At 50.9% G+C, this 25,559-nt stretch overlaps 1 protein-coding gene across 7 annotated transcripts; it reads left to right on the top strand.

Annotated features, from left to right (window-relative positions):
• The first annotated feature begins 517 nt into the window (after positions 1-517).
• Positions 518-25,479, top strand: LOC102095043 (aryl hydrocarbon receptor). 7 transcript variants are annotated; one of them, XM_065069259.1, is made up of 11 exons: positions 518-644; positions 722-909; positions 12,631-12,737; positions 17,376-17,465; positions 18,420-18,543; positions 18,793-18,923; positions 19,290-19,492; positions 19,619-19,728; positions 20,591-20,732; positions 21,425-23,030; positions 23,621-25,479. In XM_065069259.1, exons 1-11 carry the CDS (start codon positions 604-606, stop codon positions 23,774-23,776), a joined length of 2,898 nt encoding a protein of 965 aa, XP_064925331.1. In that variant the 5' UTR covers positions 518-603; the 3' UTR covers positions 23,777-25,479. The 7 variants fall into 7 exon arrangements, with proteins under 7 accessions (XP_064925331.1, XP_064925332.1, XP_064925333.1 ...); XM_065069260.1 differs by having other exon boundaries at positions 18,796-18,923; XM_065069261.1 differs by having other exon boundaries at positions 18,420-18,525.
• The last annotated feature ends 80 nt before the right edge of the window (positions 25,480-25,559 follow it).

Below are 25,559 nucleotides of genomic sequence, written 5' to 3' on the forward strand. Positions count from 1 at the left end.
TGCACAGCAGCAGAGGTGTGACAGGGTACCCACACTGCACCCCCTCAGTGCCATGTGCAGCAGTGGAGCTCACAGGTGCGGTCACACTTGACACTGAGATGCACACACGGTGTCCTGGGTGTTGCTGCCATGCACCTGTGTGCACAGACACACAGACTCACTCTTGGGCACACGGATGTGCACCCAGATGCAGACACGCGTGCACGGTAAGACGCGTGCGGTCACGCTGACAGTTACCCTGGCACGCCAACCCCACTGCAGTGACACAAGGGCTTACTCATGTGGGCGATGGGGCTCATCACCCCTTTTTCTCTCCTTGTCAGCCCACTCCCCTTCATCCACTCCACATCACTCAACACCCCCCTTCACCTCTCAGTCCCCCTTCAGCGCCCCTCATCCCCGTCCACCCAATCATTCCCCCACATCCCCTCCCACCCTTACCACCAGTCATCAGCCCCACTCCCCCCCTCCACCTCTCAATCCCACCCCTCAGTCCCCACTTCCCCCCCAGCTCCTCCTCTCCCGGGGCGGGGCCGCTCCGGCTCGTCTGCCCGCGGGGAGGCTGCGGCTGCTGCCCGGGGATGCGCTGGGCTCTGCCCGGCCATGTACGCGGGTCGCAAGCGGAGGAAGCCGGTGCCCCGGGCGTGAGTTGGGGGACAAGGGGACGGTTTCCTAGGGGGTGGGGACGTGGCCCGCCCGGTAACGCGGCTCTGCCCGGCAGGGTGCGGCCGGGGCCGGCCGAGGGTGGCACCTCCAACCCCTCCAAGCGGCACCGGGAGCGCCTGAACCGGGAGCTGGAGCGGCTGGCCGGGCTGCTGCCCTTTCCCGAGGAGGTGGTGGCCGGCCTGGACAAGCTGTCGGTTCTACGACTCAGTGCTGGTTACCTCCGCGCCAAGAGCTTCTTCAGTGGTAAGGCTCACCTTTTGTTTGTTTGTTTGTTTTGTTTTTGTTTCCCCCCCCCCCCCCACTTAAAAGTGCTTTTGTTTCCCCCCTAACACTGTTTTTTCTTGCTTTGCAATCTCAAGCTGTACCGCTTCAGGGTGCATCGCGTCCGGGCGACAGCGCAGCTCCCGCTTGTTTGTAATTAGAGGGATCTGGACAGACGAAGTTGATTTTGTTTGCGGGTTCTGCGGGAGTAGAAAATTGAGGTTCAGGCTGGAGGGTTTCTGCGTGATCCCGGGCTCAGGCTTTAGCAGGCACAGCTTGTGAGGTTAGCCGTGTATTGTGCAGCCCGGTTGGAAAGTTTCACGATGCAAATGACTTTTTTTTCCCTCGTTGTGATAGACTGGAGAAATACGCGGTGTGCTGATAATGATTAATAATTATCTGTGATGTGGTTGCAGTCTATCTGGGAACCTCTTAAAATAGACAGTGTTAAAGGCATATCTGCATTCTACTGGGCTGTAGTTGTTGTAATTAATAGGAGCCCAGAAGCGGGTATTCAGGCAGCCCTGGATTTTCGTGGTGAAATAGCAGTGGCTTGAGAATACTGCATATGACCTCAGAAACCACAGTTTCTCTTTTCAACTCCACGGAATGTATTGAATGCCTTTTTTTTTTTTAATTTTAAATTTTCCCTTTCTATTCTCTCTTAAACGCTGCTGGTAGGATTGGCAAGTGGGTGAAATGGAAAATAAATGGCTTCAGAGTGGAGTTATTTGCCTTGCAGCGTCAGGTCAATTTTTTTTTCTACTATATATCGACTGTGTTTTCTGTGGTGTTTTTGCCCTGGTGGGGAGCTCTGCTGCGTCAGCCTTTGCAATGCTGAGCGTGTTGCCCGATGCAATGATGCTCTGAAGCAGAGGAGGACAAGCATGGTGCTGGTCTTTCTGAAACACATTTGTTCTTGTGCAGGGTGGAATTCCATGGCACAACGTGGGCCTCTCTCTTCCTCTGAAACATTAATAATTTAAAGTTTGGTGCTTGAAGAATTTATAAAACGAAGGGGTGGTGGCGATTCCTTAAAACGGGGGGTTTGGAATCGCTGGTCTTGTAAAGCCTCACACAAGGAGTTGCTTTGGGGCTTTCCAGGGTGATTGTGCCGGGATGTCACGCAAGCTCGGCTGGGGAACAGTGAGCACAGGAGGACTCGGGGGGGTGGACACGACACCATTTCCCCTTCCCCATGAGCATCTTGCTAGGGCTGTGCATCCTGGGGTTTGACATTCCTGCATCCTTGGCTCCGTGGATTACTTTTTTTTTTTGCATTGAGAGAAACTGGGAAATCCCATTCTGAAATTCTCTCTCAGTTGTGTTTGTTTGTTTTCTGTTATTCCATCTGGTTTGATTTCATGGTGTCAGCTTCCCAACCACTGAGTAAATCAGTGTGTGTGAAGCTGCAGGATGGTACCTGTTGCTGCCTGGTTTAAAGCAGGTCATGGTAATTCAGGTGTGGGAAGGAAGGAAGAAAGCTTCATCCTTTTAAATGCACTTACTGATTGTAGACCTCCTTGAGTCTCTTCTGCAGCTTAAATATATATATATATGTATTTAAAAGGAGGCTTGGGCAAGCCCATCTACAAAATGAAAGTATTTTAAGTGAATTTAGTCCCTTTTGGTGTGAATGCAGGAGTGATGTTGCTCTCTGACAAGCTGTGCTGGAGCAGAGATGTTCTCTCACTCAGCATCCTCAGATTTGTGAAACATGATCCTGAGGAAGCTGGTTTAGCTGCTGAACGCCGACAAGTCCTGTGTGAGATCAGAAAACACCAGGGGTTTGGGAGGGTTTTTTGGTTTATTGGGGGCAGCCAGCCCACCCCAGAGCTGTCCCAAGTGTGTCCCTGCTTGAGCACCCCCTGAAAGAAGACCAAGGAAAGGCAAGGGCAGAAACTGGGCCGTGCTGCTGTGCTTAGTGAGGGGAAACATCTTTGCGGCGTGTCTTCCTGGAGCAGGTCTCAGGTGGTGCCAACGATCACTGATGGCAATTCAGCCAAAAGGTTTACACCAGCTGCCGTGTCTCCAGCCCCCATCTTAAATATTTCCTTGGGTGCTAGAAACGTCTTCTTCTCCTGGCTGATTGAAAATGAACTAGTTTTTAATTTTATTTCAGCATCTTGATTTATGCATGGCTGATGTATAGGGAAGTTTGTATGGGCTTAAGTGATTAAAAAGCAGGTCTTGGTGGCTGGTAGAATCTCTGGGAGCTTCTCTTGTTTTGGGTTCGTGATCACCTTCTGGGCATATGATAAATTCTTCAAAATGCAGAGAAGGCTTCACAGCTCTTATTAAACATGTACCTGCATTTGCGTTGCAGTGGCTGATTTGCCCAGGTTGGGGTGGATTGACTGAGCTGTGGGGTGGAAGCAAACCTGCTGTTTAGCTACCGAGGTGGCTGAAATACTGTGCAAGAAGCATCTGCGTGTGCTTTTATCTCAACAGCGGAATTTTGAACATCGGTCTGGGGAGATACTGCCACGAGGTCTTTGATTTCTAAGAAGACATGTTTTCCATTTGTGCATGAGGATTTTTACACTTTATATGGCCTAAAGTGAAACTATCCCTGTTCCCTTTCTGCCTGTCTGGGGTCATGCCTGAAGGTCTGCAGTTAGGTGAGAGAAATCAGAGGATTTAAGGCTGTTCAGTGTTTTGTTGTTTAATCTTTGGAGTGGTTTAGAGATCATCAAGTGTTGTCTTTGTTAAGCAGGGTTATTTACACAAACATTTCTTCAGGCTGGGTTGGGTGTCTCTGCTGTGAAACCCCTGATGCCAAGTGGTGGTCTTCTGCAGGTCTTTGGAAGTCCAAAGGGCACTGGTGTGTGTGTTTGTCTACTAATTCTGTTCCTTTTTTGCGGTCTGGCAAATCCTTCCAGTCTAACAAAGTGGGCAGCAGTTCAGTGCCAGGTGCTTGCCACGTGTGTTCAGCATCTCTGGGGAAGGAGGGTTCTTGGCCATGGTCACCTCCTGGAAGGAGGCACTGCTTTTTGCCTTGTACAGTACTAATGACACTGTTTAGGCAAACGTTTGGCTGAGTTAGGTGTCCTAAAGTCAGACAGCATGTTCTCTCTGATTTTGACCATCTGAAGGACCCTCTGGCCCCTAGGACACAAAGCAGCAAGATGCCTTGGGATTACCCCAGTTCAGCAGATTTTCCCGTGGCACAGCGCAGGGCTGATGAGGATGGTTGGCAAGCACAGCCCACCATGCCAGGTCTGATCTGTGGTGGGGTGTAAGAGACTTTTCTTGTGCTGGAGCAGCACCGCTGTCCTCTGTGAGATACCCAGGCACATTCCTTTTGCCCCGCTGCTGGACTTTGAGCCCAAAGTGTATACAAATGCTTTCTGCCAGCGGGAATGCTGCTTACCATAATAGAGGTGAACTTAGGTGGGGGAGCAAGGCCATGGGAGGGCTGGAGACATTGGGAGAGTTATTCCACCGGGGAGGTGAACTCGTAAGGCCAGTGGCCCAGCCCAGCCCAGCCCTGGACTAGGAGGACTTACAGGAGCTGAAGTTGGCTTCCATATCAAGGTTCCTATCCAAATCTCAGTGCAAGCTGACTTAAGGGCTTCTTTCTGCTCCCTTCCTATCCAGGTCTTTTTCCTCTGTAAGTCCCCGCAAATGTCTTATTTCTTTACTCCCCCTTGGTGAGACAAATTGTTTTAATTCTCATTCACCATCTTAACCTTCCTCTCTGCTCTGCAGGAGGCTCTTTTAGCACGTGTGGCTCGGTAGAGGTGGCAGTGTGCTGCAGGGCTGCCAGAGCCAAAGAACCAGCTGCAGTGATCTGCATCTCCCCTGAGTTTGGGAACCCTTTCCTCTCTCCCCCTGATGCTGAGGACTGTCCTTGAATGGTGCAGCAAATCCAAGCCACCAAGCAACCTCTCTCCTGCCACCTTTCTCTCTCGTGCCCCATGTCCTGCTGTTGGGCAGCCGGTGCTGCTGCGCTGGTGTCTGCACGGCACGTCGTACCAGCTGAGCACCAGCAGCTTAGACCGGCGGTGCCTGGCGGCTGCTCCCCTCTAATCCCTCCCTGTTCCTCCCCTTGATGCTAGAGCTTGGCAAAAGCTGCTGGTTTATGTGTGTGTGGGGTGGGAAATCTCTGTTTTTTCTCCCTTGCCTTCTGGGAAGGGGGAGAGAAAAAGGGAAGATGCTCCAGGGGAAGGTTTGTCGCTGGGTCTCACCTGGCATGGTGATTTGTTAGGAAAAAAGGAAGATGCCTCAAAGGGGCCTTGTTGTGTGGCTGTTGGATAACAACTGTGTTGCTCAGTCCACTTATACGCCTGGTGAGAAGTCAATTGGCAGACCTCAAAATGGGCAAAGGTTCAGTTCATAGAAGTATCTCTCACAGTTTGTTCCAGCAGCATGCTGGAAAGGTTGTTCAAGCTGTGCTTCTCATCCTGCAGCGAGCCTGGCCCTCCTGGGGAGTGAGAGCTAGCCCCTTGAGCACTCACTCACCCTTGGGGGCCAGCTCAGGGTCCCCAGGTGGTCCTGTTCCTGTCACAGACCTGTGCCTGTGTGGCTCATTGCCAGGTGCCTACACACAGGGGCTTTGCCAGGATTCTGCAGTCACTTGAATGGAACTGAGTTGGGCTTTCAGGGGTCTTGTGCTGTTTGGGAGAGCTACAGAGCATCACGGCTTTTCCAAGCTGTTCCCCAGACCAAAACTGGGGAGGGACTAGCACAGGACACCTGCAGGCTCCATGTGCAGCCAGTTAGGCTGAGCCTAACCCTTTAAACTGTGGTACAAATCCAGACAGTTATTGCTGGAGCGTAATGGCCCAAAAAGTGCCTAAGCTGCTCCCTGGCCATTGAATCAGGCTGGAGAAGTGCTTTAAATTGTGTAGGCTATTATAGACCTTATAACTGTGCTTCTGGAACCCCTGCTTAGGGGTGAGGGTACATTTATTGATGTGTGGTGTTTTTGATACCAAAAAATCATCAAAAAGATTCCTTAACGTTGTTTTAAAAGTGTGAAAAAGCAGAAAGCAGGCTCTTATTACAGCGTGCCAGATGCTAGGAGGATCATTCCTCTAATCAAGCATGTGCATGATTTGCACTTCTTGGTATTTATTACATACACCTATCGCATATTCATTTGTTTCTACTGCTTAGTTAATGCATTAAACACAAATTATTTACATAACTGCGCCCTTTGCCAGAGGTCCATCTTTGGTATTTGAGAGTCTTCATCGGGGTCTCTAGTGCTCCCTGGTGTCTTTGCAACCTGGTGCTTCCCCAGTGTCAGCTTCTGACCTAATTTCTTGAGCGTGCATATTGTCATTTTGTGCTGCTACTCAGCAAAAGTCATGTAGGTCTTTCCTCATTTAGTGAAACTTTGGAGTCACCATCCCTGGAGGTGTTTAAAAGGCGTTTAGACAAGGTTCTTAGGGATATGGTGCTAGAGGTAGGTTAGGTTATGGTTGGGCTAGATGATCCTGAGGGTCTTTTCCAACTGAAATGATTCTGTGATTCCGCTTTCCCAGCTTGCAAGCCCAGGACATCGCACTTTGCCTCATGTCCAGTCGCCACAGAGCTATTGTTTCTCTATTAGGTTTTTGTTATGCTTAGTCTTGCTATACTATGCCTAGGGATTTCTAAAATACTTTTGTTCCTTTTATCAGTTTGGAGATGACTAATGTTGCTCATTTGCTTGATCTGCTCTCTCACCTGAGCTGTTTGGCCACGTACCGCAGATAGCTGTAGCAATAAAGCCTAAGGGATGGTTTAAGAAAATAAAGCCTAGTCCTATGATCACCCGACTCTTAATTGCCTGGATAATGAGCCAGCATGGGAGCAGAGCTGGCAAGAAACTCCAGGTGAAGGTTTGGTGCTGGGGTGATGCCCCCATAACAAGTAGTGGGACTGAGTGGTTTCAAACTGCTATTGATGCTGCAAGAAGAAGGGAAAGCCTGGCAGGTCCTCATCCTCTTTGTCCTTGTTTAAACCTCTGCATGTGCTTCTCCCTTTGAGACCCAAGTGCCTTCGGTGACGCAACAGAAAGCTACACGTTGTCAAGGCCTCCTTGCTTTTAAAAGTGCAATTAGATCTTTTAACAGGACATCCATTATTCACCATGCCATGTTCATGGAAGGTGGTGTATCTGCACAGTTCGGGCAGAGGATAAATAATTCATTTATTTAATGAAATTTGTGTCAACAGGGAGCTGTGGCAGGTATTATGAAATGGTAAGTAAACCCTTAGTATCCATTATGAATAAGCAAAGGGAAACTCAGGAAGTATTTGCCAGTTGCTAGAAAATGGGCTCTGTACAGCTCAGCAGTGAGAAACAAACTGGTGGTTAAGCAAGCTGGATAGGAGGTGGCTCTGCTGCCCGGTTTCAGCAAATCTGTGCTTGCTTCTCTCACCCTTTCCATGATGCTCTTTCTTTCTAATGAGTTTCAAACACTGTATGAGAGGAGCTGCTGGCTACATACGCTGAGTCTTCCTTGTATGTGAAGGTGGAACAATTTTGTATTGGCTGAAGAAGGGCTCAGTTAATGCTCAAGAAGCAATATAAATATTCCAGAATAGCATTTACTTTACTAAGTGCATGTTCCTGTTCTTTGCTTCTCAAAATAGTTGGAGGCATGTAAGCTTTCTGTAAAACATGTGGATTAAATGAAGGAGCAATAGATTTGGTGTGCTGACAGGGTAGATGCCATTGGAGAAGCCAGAGAGGGGGTTTTGGTGCTTCCTCTGCCTTCACAACAGCGATTTAGCTTTCCACTGGTTTCAGCGTGTCAATCGGGAAGGCATTTGGGCCAAATTTTGCTCCCTTAGCACCATGCTGCTGTTCTCTGCATTGCACGTTCCTGCTGAGCCGCAGCTGTGTCACCCGTCGGGTTCCCACCGTGGAAATGAAAGCTCTTGTGCTGGTTTCACTGGAGCGTTGCAGAATTCGTGTGTCGTGACAGAGGGAGGGAAGATGGGCTCTTCCTTGGCTTTTTTTTGGGTAGATACACGTACTCTCATGGGTGGATGTGGCAGGTCTTGGAGGATCTGCCCAGCAGTGCAAGGGGGAGACCCTGCCAAGGCAAGGGAGGGGGGAGATGCATGAGGTCTGATATGGGGGAAATCAATTTATTTATTTATTTATTTTAAAATTAAAATCATTCTGACCAGGGGAAACCACTTTTTGGTTAAAGCAACTCTTCTAGATTGAAAATTTAGATTAAAAGTGAAACAACCTCGGTTTCTTGAAAAGAAACAGCAAGGGGTTTTTTCTTCTAAATTTCCAATATTTTGTTTCTTCTTTGCAGTAAAGTGCAGGAAAACAATTTTGAGGGGTTATTTAATGCGAGGGTGCGTGTACTGAGCAGCAGAGCTGCAGGTCCCTCTGCCCACAAGCATCTTGGAGCTGGAGAGGTGGGTGGGAAAGGGTGATCTGGAGATAACTCATGGTAAGATTTTTGCTACCATGTGAGTGGAAGACTTGCTTTTCAGGGAATTGGCACAAATGACAGAAAGAGAGAGGTGGTTAGAAGGCAATTTCATGAATAAACAAACCAACAAATCTCTCCTTCCCCTGGAGAGAGACTGATACATGCTGGGGCATTGAGCCCTACAGCAGAACACTTGCAGGGTGCACCATAACCAAAACCCCTCTTCTCTCTCCCCCCACAAGACCTGCTCAGGTTAATAATTGCCATGCAGATGTCCCTGCCATTGCTTACAGCTGGGTTCAGTGTTTTCTCACCTCCTTTACATGATATGACCCCTCGCTGCTCTTGAAAAGCCATGAAGGGGTTGGGTTTCCTGCTGCTGCTTCTCCTGTATTAGTGCCTGGAGTGGGTTTGGGACCAAGTCATCTCGTTTTCCTCCTTCATAGTCAGCAGCTGATGCAAAACCCTGTTCCCACTTAGAGGTTTTTCTGTGTGGAGAGGAGGGGGCTGGGAGATATCCTCTCAAAAATGTTAATACCCACTTGTTGGTGCAGAGATTTCTCAGGTCTGCAAAGCCCTGGCAGGTTCAGGAGTTCACTGACAAACCTGGTAGCCTGCGAGGTGTCCCTTTGGCATCACGTGAAACAGCTTCCCAGGCTGGGTGCCGAGGAAAGCGCTGTCCTGGACGTGGTGAGAGGAATCCTCCCTGTGGGAGGTGACAGCAAAGGGCCAGCAGAGACCTGGTGAGCGATGTGGACACCTGTGCAATGTGGACCACCACCGTGCAGAAAGCATCCTTCTCCTGGTGGGGGGCAGATGCATGCAGGGAGCTCGTTCCTTGGAGATGGGGCCAGGCAGGGATTTTCTTCCTCTCCACTAAAAGGCTTTTTGTGGAAAAATAGCCTGCAGGTCCCGGCAGAAGCTATTTTCTTTTTTTTCTTTGAAGAAATAGTATGAAAAATGTGCAAGACGTGCTACTTTCAGCTGACCAGCTTCCCTCTCCTCACCTTCCTCCTTCCACAGCTCCCAGCAGCGCAGGTGATGCTGGTGGCCAGAGTCAGGGAGCCCAGGAAAAGCCAATTCTTTCATTATTTTTTTTTTCCTGCAAACTTTTCCCAGTTATACAGTGATGGTGAAGACTGCACCTTATCTCCCTGCCCAACATGAAGGCAAGTGCTATGCTGGGAAGGCCACCTTTCCTCTGGTGCTGAGCTCACCCCGTTCTTGCCTTATCCTTCCCCAGGGTGGGGAGGAGGATGCCGCGGTGGGGAGGAGGATGCCGCGGTGGGGAGGAGGATGCCGCGGTGGGGAGGAGGATGCCGCAGCGGCTCTCTGGCTCATCTCCGCTCCGTCAGGCTGATGCGCTGCGACAGTTCTGCTGAATTGCTGACCCAAGGGGCTGCGCGGGGCTATTTATGGAGAGACAAAGCCAGGGGACACCAGGCAGCAGGCTGGCCCGAGATGTCTGCAGCCAAGAGCGGGTCATCTTTGGGGTTCCTTGGGTGGTTTGGATGGAAAACATTTGGTTAAGGTCAAAAGAAAACCCCCATGGAGGTTTTGTTTTATATGAGAGCAGCCCCTTGCCCCAGTGCTTTGATTCTGTTTGCAGGAGCAAGCTGTGTTTGATGCCAGGCATCTGCATGGAGGACAGTGGGCCATCTTCTGACTTTAACTTGTGTTTCCTCTGGCCTCACAGATTAGGAGCAGCCCAGATGCTGACAGCAAAGTCTATTTTTAGGCAGCGGTTGTGATCGAGTTTTCCTTTTTGCAGAGAAATCTCAAACCATTAAACCAGACCTCTGAGTAGAGTGCAGCACCCTTTATCTGCTCTTCTATCATCCACTTTTATTTTTATCTTGCACCTTCAGCACAGCAGTCTGGGAGCTAGCAGAGGAGAACTGAAGACTTTTAATAATTCATAGCTCCTACATTTTGCTCCCAGGGATCAGAAAAGCGAGTTGCTGGAAGGGCGCTGCCAGAAACCTACTCTGTTCACACCACAGGACCTCGCCTGGGTGATGCAGCTGCTGCGCTTGAACACTGCTCTGCCCCATGGCTGGTCCATGCCCAGGACTTTGTGCAGGGTTTTTGGTCTCCGACCCAGGCAGGGGACCCTGAACAGTCCCTGAGGCAGCAGTCGGATGTGGCAGCATGTGTGTGTCTGCCCCAGCATGTTCAGGACCGACCTGATGTTTTACAGATGTGTGTTCTAACCTTAATTCCAGGTTGTTGCCCCCTTGGTGTTCACATGCCTCCTGAAATAATCTGTGCAGGCTGAGCCCAAGGGGAATTTCCCAGACCTCAGAGAAGCAGGGCTTTTGCTGCTGTATCGGGTTCTGTTTTGTTTTGATTTGTTTGTTTTAATTGAAGGCAATATTAGAACTGGGACATGCTTTTCATTTGCTTATGGAACAGAGTTGACCTTTGGGATAGTCCCATGCCTGGTGGAAGTGCATTTTGGCCTCAAAGCCTCGCATGCATATCAGTTGGGCTCTGCAGACCACAGCATCTTTTCTTGCTCCCACCTACCTATGAGCTAGTACTTCGCAATTGCCCACTAAGGATGTGGAGGACTCTGGGAGGGAAGGTGAGCCCTGGTAATGGAAGAGGGGACAGCGTGCCTTTGCTATGTGCTTGCCTTGCCAGCAGAGAAGTGCTGATAGATGGGAGGACTTCACTTTGGAGACTGAACGAGTCCCTTTGCTCATGGCTGCCCTGCAAACGGGCACTGCTGGGTTCAGCTGCAGACCTCTGGAGCATCCACCTCTTGCAGCAGCTGCTTGCCCGCGAGCTTCTGCACGCAGGTGCTGAGATCCTTCAGGATCTGCTCCATGTGTGTGGGGGAGCTGAGTTCCAGCAGCTGCTGGTTATACTTACACAGCCTGGTTTCACACGCTGGTGGCTGGTGTCTTCCAACTTGCTGCTCTGTCTCAGCTCATGGCTTTGCTCCTGTGGACAGCTTAATGAGGTGATAAATTACTTCCAGGGTCTGCTTGATGCACCTGTTGCATCTGAGTATGGCAGCTCCTTGGCACGTGTAGCACAAGAGCTAGGAAATGCGCATTCAGAAGAGCTTTTGCTCTCTTGAGCAGGAGCCAGGACAGGCTGCAGTGGTGGCTGCTGCCTGTGCCTCACACCTTTCCTCCCAGGAACCAGGGGAGCAGCTGGTTTATCAGTGGCCAAATGCCACCTTCTGTCCTCGTGGTCCTTGAAAGAAGCTCCTCGGCTTTGCTGTGTTCTCCACTGTCTCCTGGACAGGCTGTGCACAGGCTTGTTGTCATCTTACTCTCTAAGTATTATCCACCCTAAAATATCTCTGGGATTTGTTCTTTTGGGGAGCACAGTACAAAATTTACAGGCACATCTTTTAGTTAAACTGAGTGACTGGCTTCCTCATCCGTATTTATCATGCATCGATTGCTATTAGGTTGCCTGTGATTGCAATCTCGGGTGTCTACATTTGTATGCATATGTGCATTTTTTCTGTGTTGTTTTTCTCCCACTGTGAGCTGTGGCTTGCCTTAATTTGATTGAATAAACCCACTGTGTTGCTGAACTGTAATGAAACATCATCGACTGAGCTATCCAGACTGTATCCTTCAAAACAGCATGTTCCTTACGCTGGAAGAGAGTGAGTTTTGCAGGCTTTCACAGATGTTGGTTGGCTGTCCTTGGCAGAGTCATGGCATGCAGGAACCGATGTGTTCTGGTTCAACATTGCACAGAAATGGTGGGTGCAGTGACCCCCCCAAGCTGCTGCCGTGCCCCAGAGCCAGGGAGCTGTGCATGGTGTGGCACCACGTTCTTGCTGTTTGCAAGAAGGGGTGTGAGGCATCAGCCCTGTGTCTACATCAGGACTGGGGACCACCATAGTTGTTTTTGTTAGATGGTAAGAGAGATTTCCAGCTGCTGAGTTCACTAAACTTGTCCTTTTGTGCTGCTCGTTGCAGGTAAATGCCTGATAAATGCAGGAACTTGTAGTTATTCTGCTGATGCCTGTCTGATCCCTGGCTTTAACTGCTTTTTACTTGTAGGTTTTTAGAGGTCTAGGGAGAGGGAAAGTGGGAATTTGAAAATATTGGCTGTTAATGGGCTGGGAGAAGAAAAAAAAATCAAAAAAGGAAATTGAGAGTATTGGGTGGGTGAAAAATGCCCTGTTAAAATCATCTCTTTTGAGGGCTGGCAGTAAATCTCAGCTTTCTCTGGCAGTGCCGTGCCCAGCTTTGCAGCCAGGTGCACATTTTGGACATTCATGATGGTGACGTGTGTGTGTTACTGCAGCACTGAAGTCCCTTCCCTTTACTTTGTGCAGTTGCTCTGAAGAATCACGGTGCCAAAGCAGCACAGGAGGATGGAGACCGCGGCTGCGGACCAGCGCCGGGCTTGGCAGCGATACCTGAGGGTGAACTGCTCCTACAGGTTAGTGCTCCTTGCTGGACGCCTCTCCCTGGCAGATGCCTTCAAGGGATTTTCCTCTTGTCCCATTTCCAACTCCTTTGAATTTTACCCAAAGAGAAGGCTGTTCTGTTATTGATTGCAGGATGTTTTGGTTAAATGGTGATTTTTATGTGGCTTAGCTCATAGTGCTTCGAACTGAGCAGAGGTTTGAGATCTCTGCAGGTCCCTGGGGCAGAAAATGTGTTGCTTCTCCTCTCCCTGTCTCTCCTGTCCCTGTCAGTCCTGGGGAAAACTGCTGCCTGTACATCGTTTGGGTGTCAGAATCCCCTCCATCTCAGTGAAAGCAGTGCTAAACTTCTGACCACAGCGATTCAGCTCTTCTGCTTCTCTGCCCTTGTGTAAATGAGCCATAGGTGTGACCTGGGAGCCAAACAGAGCAAGATGTTTTGAGTGTGGTTTTCAACCTGGGCACACTGGTCCCTACTCAGGGATGGTTGTCCAAATGCTGGTGAAAACAGGGAAGAAAATGTCAGGGAAGTCTTCCCTGTTTTTCAGGCGGTGATGCATGACACCACATACATAGATAGGTGCTGATGGGCCATATCTTTAGCCCATATACACAGGGAACATGGATGTATCCTGGGAGCTCTGTGAGACTCACATATTTGGCTCCTTCGTTGATGCTGGAGGCAATGCTGGTGATGCTGCAGCATGGCTGGGCTGAGCCTGCTGCTTCTGTAGTTTATTCAGAGACGCCAGGAGACGACCTCCTTTCTCCAGACTGTGTGTGGTGAATAAGAAGAGGTCAGGCTCCGGCAGAGCGAGGTCCTGCGAGGACGCGGGGCTCCCCTTCCCTCCCCGCCTGGCACGCAGGCACAGGCTGCAGCCCCATCCCTGCCTGGCCGGGGTCCAAACAGGGTGAGCGTGCTGGTCAGCCCCAGCTCCTTTCAAAAAGCTCGCTCGGCTCTTAGCAGTAAATATAATGATCGTCCTGCTTGAGAGCTGAGTAGCCAGGATCTCAGTGTTTAGTGAGAGAAATGCTAAAGCCAATGAGGTTAATAACAAAAAAACTGAGGGCTTTCTGCTGTGGATATAACAAAACTGTGCTCAGCAGGTTTTGCTGGGTATTGATATCTTGCTCATCAGCTTGATACCATCCTTGTAGAGATACTGAGCTGGGTGTTAAAAGCTCTGGGTCTATGTTTGGCTCGTCCAGGGGCCCATCTGTGTGATGCTGGACACAGCAGGGACTCAGAACCTGCCTCCGTGCCACCAGGAAACACTCCTACGTGTTTAAAAAATTACTTCCACCTGGTCTGTCACCTTTGGTGTCCAAACTTCATTTGTCTCATCTCTTGGTCTGCCCTGATTCTTCCCTTCACCTCATCTAATTTTCCAGCCTTACTTTTTTGTCCTGTCTTTTTTCACTAAGACTCTCTCTGGCAGCAATCTCAGCAGAACGGAGGTGTCTTAAACTGGGGTTAAGCATGAAAATCCCTCTAAAGGGCCAAGGCCTTACTTAGTGAGACTGAGGACTAGGTGGACCACCTCTGCCCAGGTGTGCAGTGATGCAGGTTCACATCGCTGGCAACAGGGTATTAAATCAGCCTGCAGGTCAGTGCAGTTGGGGAAGGACAGAGTGTTGCAAGATGTTGCTTGCTGCTGCCATGGCAAAGCAATGCCTCCAAAGCTGCTCAAAGGGTTAAAGTGCTTTGGGCAGCACTAATTAACCTCTGCAGCAGATTCCCACACACTGAGATCAACCCCAGTAAATAGAGAAAGCGTTTGTGCCTGGAATAAAGGGAAGGAGAGGGGGGAGAAACATCGACCTGGACAATGAAACAGGAGTTGGCAGCAACAATAGCTGGACTTGGCTGAGGCTACACACTAGACCCTAATTAATCGTGATGTCTATACATTATGAAGTGGGGGAAGCAGGCCAGGACTGGCTACTGTGGCTTCCCTGCCTGCAGCCAGGTTTAGGGGTACATTCTGGTTTTGGCTCTGGACAGCCATAGGGCTTCTGAGGTCAATGTTGCAGGAGGACCCCTCCTTCTAAAGGGCTCCTGCTTCGGTCTGGCAGGAGTGTCCCCACGGGGACCTGTTGCCCTTAGGGAGGGGTGGCTGGATGGTTCTGTCACAGCTGTGAAAGCTGTTCAGATTCTGGAGAACTAAACTGGTGGTTTTCTTGTGTTTTCATAGCCTTTGCTCTTAGGCAGCACCGTAGGCTTGAAGGTGTTTATTGGAAGTCTATTGGGATCATTTCAGAGCTGGGGAAACTGAGTCACAGAGTGATACCTACCACTCAGGGTCAAGGGGAAACTCCTGTGGGCCTGCTCCCAGCCCTGGCAAATTGATTATGTGGTCTTCAAAGCACAGGGCTCTGCACCGCCAGGATTCACCCCCCATGGTTGGCAGAGGCTGGTGCAGTGCCTGCAGTGCTTAGGAGTGCTTTGGGGTGGTGCCCTGGAACCTGATGGTGCCTGTGTTAGCAGTGCTATTACAGACATCAGCTTTGCATCAGGAATGAAAAGCCAGGGCTCCTGGGACAGCAACTGCATTCTTCAATTGGTAGGAGAGCTCCTCTGCACCTTCTAACCTTCATGGGTCTCCAGGTGCAAGGGACACTGTCAGCCAGCACCCTGGTCCCTTCTCCTGTGTCCTGTACTGCCAGCCCTGGGGCTGCTGGCTTGGAAAAAACACCCAAATAACTTCCCAAATTTGCTACGCTGACGAGCTCCTCTTGAGGAAGACAGAGGCTTCAGTCAGCTCAGCCCATTCCTGCCTGGGAACGCAGCGCACCCTTGGATGTTGACTTTGCACTCCTGGAGCTCGAGGAGAGAATGGTAGGGCCAGTGAACTATAAAATATGTAAGTTGCGTAGCATTAAAAATGCAACAGAAACTTTGAATTTATGGCTGCATTTGCTGTTTTCTGTGGGGAGGGCTTAGTGCTTTGAGCCTGCACAAGCAACGGAGCTTGAGTGTTTATTTTGTGAAACCAGAGCATGGCATTCAGCCTGGTTGGGTGGAGGGCATGCAGGAGTGAGCACATGCTCCAGAATGGCGTGTTTGTGTAGTGTAAATCTGTACACCACACAGAGAGAGGGAGCTCCAGAGGAAGAGGAGCATGGCTGGGAATGTCTTGTGGCTAACGTGTGCATCCCAGGCGTGGGTGGCTGCAGACACCACTTTCTCCCACGGACACCAGTGTTTGGTCCTTTCGCTGCCATGTGGTGCTTTGGAAGGATGGTGCTGTGCAAGCTGGATGAGTGTCTTGCAGCAGGTTGTTGCCAGGCATGAGTTTGGCATCATGTGTTTGTTGAAAGGAAAAGGTACTCTGAAGTCCGCTAGTGATTCTGTGGTTTTCCCCCAAGGCCAGGGACTGGACTCAGCCAGTCCTCCCTCCTGCTTTGGAAGAAAATGGCTTTTCAGAAATCAGAGTTTTCCACTACAGCTTCAAAAAGCAAACTCTTATGCTTTAGCTTCACCTTTTCAATTTTCAGTGCTTAAAGCTCTGTGCAGCATTGCATTGGCCACCTTGACCGCAGGGTGAGCAATAGCAGGAGGGAGGAGCAGGCAGTGGAGGCAACCACTCTAGGCTGGTGCCTTGTTCCTTGCCCATGGGCAGCCCACGTGTGGACACCATGGTCCTTCTCCAGGCCTCCTCTGGCATGCAAGAAGGACAGGGATGTAAGTGAGGCCAGGAGCTGGCTGGGTTTCTCCCAAGAGCTGCTGAACCTGCAGGAGTATCCCCGTCGGTGTGGGCCAAGCAGCAAGAGGGAATGACCAACCAACACTGGGAGCATGCAGTGAGGGGGGGTGGGTTTGCTCTTCACTGAACATCCCCCAGTCCCACACTGTCCCAGGCCACGCATGGCTTCCAGGACCCTCCCAGGCTGTGGGGAGGATGGGAACTACATGAGCAGAACGACCCAGGTAGATGCAGGTCAACGTTAAATGCAGCCGACATGAAACGCTGTTTTGATTCAGGGTTGTCAGAAAGGCTTGTTTCCGCCAGAGTACGAGAATAGACCAGTTCCTGATGGTGTCTGGTTTTGTTCTGCAAGCAGTTCTGAGACTTTTATTTGCTCTTCGCGTAGGATGAGTATAAATGTCCAAATCTGAGTCTGAGCGACTGCTCTTGGGATGGAAGCAAAGTTCTCCATCAGTTTGGATTAGGGTACGCTTGGGCAGCCGTATGGGAGAGCTACCTCAGAGAAGCCCAGCAGAAGGTGCCGTCTGTTTTCTTGGTGAGCACAGCTCTGCCAGCGTTGATTCCCATTTTCATCTGTCTGGCCTCCAGTGGAGTTTACCCAAGCGAGGCAGAATGGAGGATAATCTGAGAATGAGCTGCAGGCCTTGACCTCTGCTTGGTAGGGTAGGTAAAACAAAGAAGCTACTGAAACATTGGATTTGGTGACAGCCAGGGCAGCACCCAGTGTTAAAGCGGCAAGGTGTCATTGGGAAAATCTTACTTTCCTTCCAGGGCTTCCCGTGCTTTGTCTCCTCTCCTACACCCTTCTCTTGGTGGTGCAGTGCCTGCTAGCTGGGATCACCCAGGAGAGGTGGCCAGTGTCCGAGCAGAGCGAAACTTTCTATCCTGCTAGAAAAGGGTGATGCAAGTGTGGCATGTACCTGCCGATCTCTCTCTCCCCAGGCACTCAATGGCTTTGTGCTGGTGGTGACATCGGAAGGACTGATATTTTACTCCTCGCATACTATTCAGGACTATCTGGGATTTCATCAGGTTGGTGGGACACCTTTGACTCACTGTGGTGGGGTTGCAGATTGGATTTTTACCTTAGTGGTGGAGAATAGCCACAAGTTCCCTGTGAGGGGGAAGCTCTGTGGGGATCACAAGGTCTTGTGGGGTCTGTCAGGCTTTTCCTTGGTCTTGTGAATTTGGACCTTATCTTGCCAGATGTGGTTGTGAGGAGGTGTCAAAGCAACTTCAGTAGCCCACAGATGCTTGCTACCAGCCATGCTGACAGGCCATGAGGTTCATGGCCCCATTGTGCAATGTCATGGTGAGGTGCCTGGGGTTCCCTGCCCAGTTTGTCTTTGGGTACCCACTCTTCTGGTTGACCCCTGGTAGATCCCGTAAGGCTCCAATGCTTTGTGGTTATCTAGGCACTAGGTCAGATTTACAGGGAAGTGGGACTTGCCTGCAGTCCTTTAGTTACTGTGGTTTGGTGTTGCTCCTGCACAGTTGGCTTTTCCCACCACCTGGGGTAGATGAGGATTGTCCACGTGGGCAGAGGGAGCAAAGTCCCAGAGCAGGTGCCTTGTTCTCTCGGTAACAGTTGTAGGGCTGGGGCGGCTTTGCTGCTGCTTTGTTCCCAAATCCATGTTTTCATCTCATCCTGTCAGTCAGCACTGGGATTTTGAAGAGGAGCTGTCAGATTTTGTCAGAGGGGAGCTGTGTTGCTCATGCTAGTGGCTTTTTAGTATGGGCAGGTCTGGCCCAATGTGGGCAAGTGGTCCTTAGAGCCAGATGTGCTGCCTGTTCCCACCAGCATCAGCGCTTGTGGAAAGTGTCAAACCTCATTCAGCCAGCGACCTAGTTGAGCACTGGGGGAGTTGTGTGGCATAGGGCCAACAGTGCAGGATTAGGGGCCATGGCAAGCTGTTTCCAGGTGGGACATGAAAACTGGTGCCCAGGGGCAGCCCACAGAGCTCACACTTTGCTTTATTCCTCTAGACAGATGTCATGCACCAGAGCGTCTTTGAGCTGATCCACACTGAGGACCAGCAGGAATTCAGACGCAACCTCCACTGGGCCCTCAACCCACCCCACGCTCCCGAGGGTGAGCCTTCTGCAGAAGGTAAACGCAGGTTGGGAGCCAAGTGTCCTGGGTGGCACGAGATGTGTAGCTGCCCACGTACCCAGTTCCCTGCCATTGCTTGCGTGGGGCTTGTGTCCTTGTGGACCATGGGTTCATCCCAAATGCTGTAACTTTCAGTGGGTTTCTGTTGCTGTGCTTTGCAAACCACCAGAGTCCCTGATGCTGGGGACCTCCAACCCTTGCTGGGGGACCCTTGCTTGCTCCTCTTTCAGTCCTTCTCTCCCACAGCAGGGAAGAGTCTCAGCTCTTCTGCTGTCGCATACAAACCGGATCAGCTGCCCCCAGAAAACTCCTCCTTTCTGGAAAGGAGCTTTGTGTGCCGATTTCGCTGCCTCCTGGATAATTCCTCTGGCTTCCTGGTGAGTACAGACCTGTGCCGTGACCTCTGCAGCAGGAGGGGGTGCAGGCTCACCCCATGGGATCTCTGCCACTGCTGGAGCATAAAAATTGGCCTTGAGAGACCCAGTGCACCTTCCTGCCATGTGCAGGTCCTGCCTGCTTCAAACAGGAGATATTTCTGCTGTTTTTCATACATTTGATCTGTACCTACAACTTCTCTGCATCTTGTTTTAATAGGCAGCACTGGAACTGCAAAGGACAAGCTGCAAGAGATAGTTTGCATTAACTCTGCAGCGAGATGGCTTGTTTTCCACTCAGATCTCTTCCCTCTCTTCTCTCTCCACCAGGTTTTCTGTGTGACACTGAGCTTTTTCTTCCCTCCTCAGGCTTTAAACCTTCAAGGCAGGCTGAAATTCCTTCATGGGCAGAACAAAAAGTCTGAAGATGGATCTGTGCTGCCACCCCAGCTTGCTCTCTTCGCTATCTCCACCCCCTTGCAGCCACCGTCCATCCTGCAGATCCGAACCAAGAACATGATCTTCAGGACAAAGCACAAGCTGGACTTCACCCCCTTGGCCTGTGATGCCAAGTAAGCAGCAGAGCTGATTTGAGGGGTGATGCTGCTGGTTTCCATCGTTGCCAGTCCATCCCCTGACTGGCTGATGTCTCACTCTTGCTCTGTCACTGAGCTGGGTGCATTCTCACTCTCCCGCAGGGGGAAGATAGTTTTGGGATACACTGAGGCGGAGCTGCGGATGTGTGGCACCGGCTACCAGTTTGTCCACGCTGCCGACATGCTGTACTGTGCTGAGAACCATGTCAGGAGTAAGAGTCCCTTCCCTGGTTCCCTGTGCCCATCTCTGAGGCTGATGAGTGGGCTGGGCTAGGAGCAGCTCCTGTGGCTGCTGTGTTAAACCCAGCAGCTCTTTCCATATAGGATCAGGGAATCATAGAATAGTTTGGGTTAGAAGGCACCTTCAAAGCTCATCTAGTCCAGTCCCCCCTGCAATGAGCAGGGGCATCTTCTCCCAGATCAGGTTGCTCAGAGCCCCATCCAGCATGGCCTTCAATGTCTCAAGAGATGGGGCATCTACCAGCTCTCTGAGCAACCTGGGCCAGCATCCCTGTCACCACCTTCATTGCAAAAAATTTCTTCATCATGTCCAGCCTGAGTCTCCCCTCCTTTAATTTAGAACCATTACCCCTTGTCCTGTTGTAATAGGTCCTACTAAAAAGTCTGTCCGTCTTTCTTATAGGCCTCTTTTTACTACTGAAAGGCCGCAACAAGGTCTCCCCAGTGTGTTCTCTTCCCTGGGCTAAACAACCCAAACTCTCTCAGCCTGTCGTCATAGGAGAGGTGCTTCAGCCCTCTCATTGTCTTTGTGGCCTCCTCTGGATGCTTTCCAACAGCTCCATGTCTTTTCTGTAGTGATGGCTGATCCAGAGCAGAGAAGATGCTTTGCTTGATGCCTTGCCGTGATGCTCTTGTCACTACAGGGAGCTTGGGGTGGTGTGTAGTGATGGGTATTTGGGTATTTAGCTGGTATGGTGTCCCCTGCCTGTGCCAGCCATGCCTCTACTGTGACTCCACCTGCTTATCCTGGCTGGAAGCAGCAGCATTGCTGGAGGCAGCCCTGCTCACTGTGACATGTTGACAGCCCTGGGCACGTGTGCTTCCTCCTGGCAGTGATGAAGACGGGCGAGAGCGGTCTGACGGTCTTCCGCCTGCTGACGAAGGAGAAGCGCTGGAAGTGGGTGCAGGCCAACGCACGGCTCGTCTACAAGAATGGCAAGCCTGAGTACATCATTGTCACGCAGAGACCTCTCGTGTAAGTGCCATCTGGGTCAGCCCAGGCCGAGATGGGGACAGTCTGGCTTTTTGCATCACTGTAGGCTCTGGGATGCCCCGGGCAGGGCAGGATGCTCTATTAGTCATTGCTTCTTATGTCTTTTGAAGGAGCAGCATTAGCATTCTGTATTTTGATGCTGTTCAGCCACGTCCCCCTCTGCAAGGCTACCCCACAAGTTTGGGAGAGTGCTGAGCAGTGCCCTGCACCTCCCATCCCTGCCCCAGTGTTCTGGGCACCAGTCCAGACTTAACCTGGGGAGAGTGGTGGATGCTCTCCAGCAGCTGTAGGGACAGGGGGGTGCAGGAATAGCAGGGACCTCAAATGTGGCTGCTGTATGGCAGCAGCCCAACATCCCTGTCCTAGAGGATGCAGTATAGATGAGCAGGGCAAAGGTGTGACTTCTATCAGAGCTACATTATCCTTTGCATTTTAAGTATCCTTTTGGTTATGCTACAGGTATGTGTTTTCGTGTGTGTATATATAAAAGTGTGTGTGTGTTTGTACGTAAATGCATATGTAAATGTACATGTGTGTGGTTCTGCTTGATACATGCATGCTGTTTGTAGCAAAGAAGCTTTGGCTTGCAGAAATCACAATTATCCACTGCAGAAGCATTTTGCAGCATGTGTTTTTGCATATACAAGCCTCAATCTCCTCTTCCTGCCGTGCAGAGACGAAGAAGGAGGCGAGCACCTTCGAAAGCGGTCCATGCATCTTCCCTTTACCTTTGCTACAGGAGAAGCACTCTTATACCAAAGTGCTTACCCTCTCCCAGGCTTCCCTGACCCTTTTCAGAGCAAAGGGAAAACCAGCAAGCCCAAGAAGACCTCCCACAGCCACAGAGGTCGCTCCCAGAAGGACGGTGTTGACCCCAGTTCTCTGCTGGGCGCCGTGATGCGACAGGACAAGGCGGTGTACGTCTCCCACCCAGCTCCCACACCTAACTGCTCCTGCAGCAGCAGTTGCGTGGACCACCTCGGGGACATCTCCCTGCTGGATGCAAGAGGAGATGGCTGGAGTGTGGGCACTGCTCCAGCTTCTTTGAGCAGGGACAGCCTCAAAGAGGAGCTGGTAGATTCTCAGCAGGAGGACCCTCTCTTGGCCACCCTAGACTCACTCTCAATTAAGAGCGATGAGAGCTGTTCCAACAATGAGCTGTTCAGTGCACTGGAGGGCCTGGGGTTGAATGCTGAAGACCTGGAGCTCCTGCTGCTGGATGAGAAAATGGTGATGGTCAATATGGACCCTGACCACACCCCATCCCAGAACAACTGCCTCACCAGCAATGAGATTCTCTCCTACATCCACACCACGCTGGCAAACAAGCACGAGGGAGGACAACAGGTCTGTCCCCTCCCAGGCACATCCCTGAGCCCATGTGGAGGCACCACTGCGTACCAGGCCCACGTGGAGGACGAGGACTCGCAGTATGTGCCCCAGCATGTGGTGCAGCCCAGTATCACCCCTGGCCAGCCCCCTGCTCAGCTGTGGGAACAGCCCCTCCATACCATGCCAGGGCAGCCACCCCCGCTGCTGCAGGAGCCAGCTGAGGAAGAGGGAGAGATGGCTGAAGGCTTAGAGTGGAGGCCAGCTGGGGAGGATGGTCTGCTCCTCTTCCTCCAGTTGGCACAGGGCAACCCGTGGGACAAGGCACCCGGCTCACCCCCGGGAACCTCCTGCCCACAGGATCCCCCCAGGGCTCGGCAGCTGGAGGGGGGCTTCCCGGCCATGCATCCCACCCAAGAGGATGCTCGCCAGTCCTTCTCCCTGCACAGCCAGTGCCAGGGAGGACCACCCAGCCAGCCAAAACAACATCACGTGCCAATGAACGGATTGTGCGGCCGCAGCCCTGACCCCACTCTGCACCCACTCCCCAGCAGCAGCCCCAGCCTGTGGCAGGACTGTGTTCCCCTGCTCCTGGGGTCCCCAGCTCAGCCTGGTTTTTATGGCATCAGCCAAGACTTCATCTCCCAGCACCAGGGATGCTGGAGTCCCGGACCTGGCATGCCAGCAGTACATTTTAATCGGAATGGATTATGCAGCATGGAAACTGCAGGCAGCAGGGGGTCCCAGGCAGAGATGGCTCCCTGCTCTGGGTGCTTTTCGCCCTCCTTATGCCAGCTTATTCCCGAGAAGCAGCCGAGCGCCTCCGTGCCCCAGCACCCTTTTCCGAGCTCGTCTGCAGAGTGTTTCAGGAGCATCAGCAGCCTGCTGGAGACTCCCGTGAACTCCTATGGGACATACGCCTCTGCACTGAGCCGGGAGAGCAGGCACAGGGTAAGGCCTTTGCTCTGCTATCATGCTCAGTTTTTTCTTGTGCTGGTGTTTCCTGGGATGCCTGGAAGAGCCCATCTCTGTAGTGGTGCTTCCCCATCCTGCAGCACCACCTGGCAGGGTGGGATGTCTAGGATGGGTCTGTCCTGCATCCCTGGTTGTCCAGCCCTTCTCTGGTGATTACTGTCCCAAGAGCAGCTGGTTCCTTGGTGCCAGACATCATCTGCTATTGGAACAGTGCCCTTCTGTCTCACAGGAGTCTCTGTGTTAAGCTCTGGAGCCATCAGATGCTGTCAAAGCATCTTCTGCTTCTTTCTGAAGGCCATACTCTGCACCTCAGGTCCTCTCATTCTCTGTCGCCTCCACTTAACACACCAGGCACCTTCTGTTATAGCTCGGCCAAAGAGCTTGTCTCTGGTCCTGTCTAGGAATTTGGGAGCTTGTAGGACTAGTGAGGAACTTCATTCTAGAAATGAAGTGACGAGTCAGCATTTGCTCCCCCTTCTGCCAGACTCCTCTGGGCACCAGCCCAATCAGTACTTGTAAAAAGCTGCAAAATGACTCAAGGCTTTGTTTTCTCTCTTTTCTCCTAGCATGAGAGCAACTGTGGTTTGCCCAACGCTCCCCTGGGACTCCCAGGTGCCCGCCCGGTGCTGGAGGGGAGCCTGGTCCCCCCCTGCCAACCGCATCCCCGGGCAGAAGTGCTACCAGAGCATCCTCACACCTCCAGCAGTGACTTCGGTCTCTAGGAGAGACTGGACTGGACAGAGCAGGATGATTCTCTGGGGAAGGAGCTGCCTTCAAGTTGCAGATAACATACCTTTCCCTTGCCACATACATCTTGCCATTGCTCTTGGTGTCAGTTGCTTTGGCTCAGTGGGATTTTTGTGTTTGTTTGTTTGGGTTTTTTTAATGTTATTTTTTTATCAATTTACCACCGCCCTGCTCCCTGTGCCAGTCCTGTGGAGGTGTCCCTGGCCTGGGGATGGCAGGTTTCCCCAGAGCATGGGAGAGAGCTGGGCTGTGGTGTGGGTCAGCTGGCACATGCAACCTCATCTTTATCTCATGGCATCCAAGGCTTTAGTCAGCTGGAGGATCTCGGAGCACGTTTATCACTTGCTGTCTCATCCTACCCCCTGACCTCCTTGCTCTTGTTTCTCCAGCGGGTTGAGTGTCTGCCCATCCTGCCTCCGTATCTTATAGAGAGTCAGCTGTGAAAAGTGTGGGCCTTTTATGGTTGCTGCTGTCTTTTAAATGGCATTTGGAGACTAACTGTTGCTCTGGAAAGAAAAGGATTGCTCTGCATGGGCAGCCAGGCTACTGTGTTGAAGGTGTGATATTCATGTGGTGAATCCCACACTTTGCCAAGAAGCCAGGGAGAGAGCTCTCCATTGCACTTGTCTTTGCAGTTCTGCAGTTAACTGAGTGCAATTTTTGATGTTTTTTTCCAGGCTGTTGGAAAGCCAGGCTGCTTCACTCTGCTCCCACAGTTTGGTAGTCCCCACAGTGTCTGTGGAAGGCAGCCCTTGTCCCAAAGGATGGGTGGGTTTCTGATGGCTTACGTCCTCCACCTTCACCAAAGCTTTGCATTTACATACATGATCCAACACAGACGCAAGACTTGCGTGTCCAGAAAAAAAAAAAAAAGGAAAGTTTTTCACTGCTGGTATTAAGTTTCCTACCATCCCAGCCAGGCACCTGTGCCTGTGGCCACACTGTACAGATATTGCCTGTTTTATAAAGAAAGTGAACCCTGACTTGTGATCTTCTGTTGCACTGGTCCTTCCCTACCGCCAAATTTCCCTGTGTCCCAGCTGTTTGTATTTGTAAGGATCCAGATGAGCAAAATCCAGACCCCCGGGTTTTGCTGTATGGTATGTGATGTGCCCAGGTTGGCTGATAAGCAGTTTTTCTCCTGAGTGATGGGGACAGAAGTATCTGAACAGGCAGCAGGGCTCATTCTCAAGCAGCAGGAGCAGGCTGGCTTATAAGCCATAGCTTGCATCTGTGCCTGTGCATAAAAAGATTGCTGATAAGTAATGGAGCTGCCTAACCTGAGGAGAAGATTTCAGATTTGCTCTATTAAAAAAAAAAAAAAAAAGTTTTTATTAAGATAAAGAAAATAAAGAAAATAATTTAAATGATACTTAATTTTAAATACTGATAGAGTGATATTTTCCCACAGAAAATAAATACAGCCTGTATGTATGTATATAATACAAGTTGACAGATGTATTTTTATGCCATTCCAGTGAAGGTAAAAACCTCTTACCTTCCCAAAGTAGCATCCTATGGAATGGGACAAAAAGGCTGCTCAAAAGATGAGAAATACAGCAACCCTTTAAGAAACCTGACAAAGCATCATCCCTCCTTCTGCATGTCCAACTTTGGTTTCATGTGAACTTTCTATCCTTTTCGTTTCAATAAATGTTTTTGGACCTTTTGGACCTCAGCCCTGACATCTCCCATGCTGGTTGTGTGTCTCTTCCCATCTCAAGCATGTTGGGCCTGGCTGGTTTCAGTGCTGGAGCT

Source organism: Columba livia, chromosome 7, assembly GCF_036013475.1.
Source record: "Columba livia isolate bColLiv1 breed racing homer chromosome 7, bColLiv1.pat.W.v2, whole genome shotgun sequence".
NCBI classification, from domain to species: Eukaryota; Metazoa; Chordata; class Aves; order Columbiformes; family Columbidae; genus Columba; species Columba livia.